The sequence below is a fragment of the Tarenaya hassleriana genome, unplaced genomic scaffold, assembly GCF_000463585.1.
Source record: "Tarenaya hassleriana unplaced genomic scaffold, ASM46358v1 Cleome27, whole genome shotgun sequence".
In the NCBI taxonomy this organism is placed as follows: Eukaryota; Viridiplantae; Streptophyta; class Magnoliopsida; order Brassicales; family Cleomaceae; genus Tarenaya; species Tarenaya hassleriana.
This window is the reverse complement of record NW_010965946.1, coordinates 1,231,256-1,234,559: the sequence shown is the minus strand read 5'-3', so window position 1 is coordinate 1,234,559 and position 3,304 is coordinate 1,231,256. Positions and strand designations below refer to the sequence as shown.

Genomic DNA, 3,304 nt, shown 5'->3' with positions numbered 1-3,304 from the left:
CTTCCGATGCCGAGCCCAATCGGCGATGCTCGTGCAACCTTCACCGTCGGAACGAGAATCCGAGGGACCGCCCATGATCTCGATCCGAAGCAAGCGGTCGGAGAAGTTGCTGTCATTGAAAGCGAATCCAAAATCGCCGTCGGAGGCCGCACCATGACGAGAGAAATCAGAATCCATCTCGGTCTTGGGGTCAAACAGATCCGTATTGTTGGAACCTCTCATCTTTATCAACAAAAAAGATGATCAACCCAAACCGCCTTCGTCTAGGCTCCGACAAACGCGCAGAGGAAGAAAATGAAGAAGAATAGGCCAAAATCCAAAAAAGAGGAACGAACAAACCCTAGAAAAAGGAACTGAGGCGAAGAAGGAGAGGAGATTATGGTTTTTGGTCACAGGTCTGTTGTGACAATAAACAACTAGAAATTATATTGCGAACGTTATCTTTCGAACCGGTCCGGTCCGATTTTCTCTCACACGTCTCTGTATAGATCAGTACATATATCCGGCCCTACTAAATTTCGAATTTCATAACACATATATGATATATATATATAGATAGATAGCATTTGAATCAATAAATAAAAACATTTCAAGCTAATTTTAGAACATGAAAATCCGGTAGGATTTAACTCTTAGATAGAAAGATGAACTGGTTTTGCGGTTTCACTTGACGAATTTGACAACAACTTGCAGTTCCTGTTTGTTTATATCGAACCCTCTAATTGGTTTGACGGATCATGGTTTGGTACAATGACAACATCGACCACTAACGGCAATGAGTTTTATTAGCTTATATACATATATATATTTGATGTCGCCAGCTTGATCCACCAACGAGATTAGTTTATTAGTAACAAACACATTAATTAACATTAACGATTTTTAATTTTTTTTTAAAAAAATGTTATGGTCAACATTTTTTTTGGCCATAGGTTTGCCATCATATAACATAGGGATACCGTTTCCGAGCAATTCATCCAAAATTTCCACTTGATAAAATTTTTAGAAAATCAAAATTTTCAGAATCGAATCAAATACAAAAAATTGTTAAAAAAAATTTTAATAAAACCAAACCGAAATTGAACAAAATATAAAATCATAACCAATTTTTCCATATTTTTATAAAATATAAAACATATGCATATCAATCAATTACTAATAGCAGATTGGAATATATGATATTAAATTCAATTTCAATCCCAATTACACAAATTAAATATCGAAGGATTGTCACAATAGTTTGGACTTAACGACAACTTTGTTCAACTAACATACAACAAACTAAATTCCAATGATATACATACAACCATACAACCACACGTACAAAGTCCGAGGAAAATACACAAAGCACGTGGGACAATTTATCTCTACCGAACCGCACGCCAATGATCTTCTAGTCTTTAGAACCAAACATGTCGCCGTAGTCCTTTGACCGTTCCTCGAGCTGGTTTCAGTCACAGCAAAATGTCTGGTCAAATCATAAATATAATACCCACAAAAAAAACACAAATACGTTAACGGAATCAATATTCGAACCCAAAACATACGCATGCAGGTCGTAAGCCACAAAAAAAAACATAGAAACGGTCCAAACACAGGTTGATATTTCATTTAATTATCAGATCTATGATGTCATTTCAAGTTTACAGCCAACACGATGGTATAATATGAAACCAGCTGATATTTCTTAATGGATATTCCAATAACTCTATCCATCTGCATGCACATACACACAACTTCAAATGCTCAAGCACATTCTTGCATGAGAGAATGGAGAAAAAAGAAAAGAAAAAGAGGAGCTCCCTTCAATCCAAACGAAGAGAAGAGAAGGAAAAAGGAGAAGAATCTAAGAGGCCATGCAAACCCTCAAGAGTGCGCATCATACGAGCTCTTAACCTGCGCACTCCTTGAGAGGAATCCATGAACTCTCAGATCCTTTTTCTACTCTGAATTTTTTTTAAATCCTTTCTTTTTTTTCCTCCTCGTTTTGGAAGAAGAGAGCTCCTCAGATCTAAACCCGTCATAAGTTCTTTCTTCTCTACTCTACCAATTAAAAAAAAAAGCTTATCGAGAAGAAGAGAATGGAGGAGGGGGGTGAAGAATGGGGTTTGCTGAACTTAAAGTGGTTTAAATAGAGAAAGAGGGAAACCCTAATTCGAGGAACATTAATAATGGAAAAGATGCAGAGGGAGAGAGGCAATAAAATATTCACTGGAATTAGAAACGGTGAAGAAAATCTGGTCTGATAGATTCTGTCTTGATGGCAGAGACAGAGCGCTCTGTGACTTTATTCGAGTGGGGAAAAGAGGAAATCCAGCGAGGATTGATGGGTCATCGCGTTTCTCGTTATTCATTTCATTTATTATATATTCCAGTACCATCCTATTTAAATTTCTAATCTTTTATATATATATATATATATTTAACGTTATTAGCTTTTATTTTCCTTGGAAGAAGAGAAAGTTCCCAAGTTGAGATCTCATGCCAGGTTCAAGAATCCGACCCTCGTTAAGGATACGAGATTGTGTTTAGGAAAATCTGGGTGTTTGGACAGAGGTTTCTACCGGTTCGGTCCGCGTCTGACACGAACCGGTTCGGTCATCCGCCATGTTTCTCGGTCTAACAGGATTTCCTCCCGGTTTCCCAAGTTGCATGGGAACTGCTTCACGAATCCGACCGAACTGACCATCATCCATGCATAGAGGTATACGTTTTCCTACTTATACACATAAACATGCAATTGTAAACAGTCTCTAAGGTGTCTGCTTGAACAGCTCTCAAATGGGTCAAGATGAAACCAGAGGGGGTTCGGAGTTAAAGAATTATGGAGCCGTTGTTTCAAGAACGCGAACGCCGGCTCTCGAGCCGTGCTTCCATCAGTTTTGCCTCCAGACTGTCCTCTTTCACGTTTCGAATCTGCTTCGAACAAGTTCCAGACTTGTCCAGATCCTGACAGCCTAAATGTTCGGCTTCCCTTGCAGTACTCTCTGGATGAATCTTGTCGCCTTCGGACGACCCAGATTGATTCCTGATCATAAGGCCAAGATCCTGATCCAATACCAGCACGTGATTCTCGCCGACCCTTTTGCTTTTCCGGCCATATAGATCTCGTAAAAGATGCAACTGGTTATCTCTTCTTATTTCTGTTTCTGAAAGCTGGGCATTGCTCGTTGCCATATGATAGTCGGAATTCTCGTGGGGATTCTGAAAGTTGGAAACTTTTTCGAGTTTACTCGAGTGAACCCCTTGCTTCACAGTATCTGAAGAATCAGCTGAGCTTTCTCTTAATGCGCTGTCTTTCCCT

At 39.1% G+C, this 3,304-nt stretch overlaps 2 protein-coding genes across 2 annotated transcripts in view; both read right to left on the bottom strand.

Moving 5' to 3' along the window:
- The window catches only part of LOC104817329 (BTB/POZ domain-containing protein POB1), a 3,324-nt gene extending 2,905 nt beyond the window's left edge, over window positions 1-419 (bottom strand). Inside the window, exon 1 of the mRNA XM_010546481.1 lies at window positions 8-419. Coding sequence (XP_010544783.1) covers window positions 8-222 — 215 coding nt within the window. The 5' untranslated portion in view covers window positions 223-419. The remainder of the gene's footprint in view (window positions 1-7) is intronic.
- A 798-nt stretch (window positions 420-1,217) lies between these two features.
- LOC104817328 (uncharacterized protein At5g41620) overlaps window positions 1,218-3,304 on the bottom strand; it is a 4,244-nt gene continuing 2,157 nt past the window's right edge. The window contains exon 4 of the mRNA XM_010546480.1: window positions 1,218-3,302. Within this exon, the coding sequence (XP_010544782.1) occupies window positions 2,839-3,302 (464 nt within the window). The 3' untranslated portion in view covers window positions 1,218-2,838. The remainder of the gene's footprint in view (window positions 3,303-3,304) is intronic.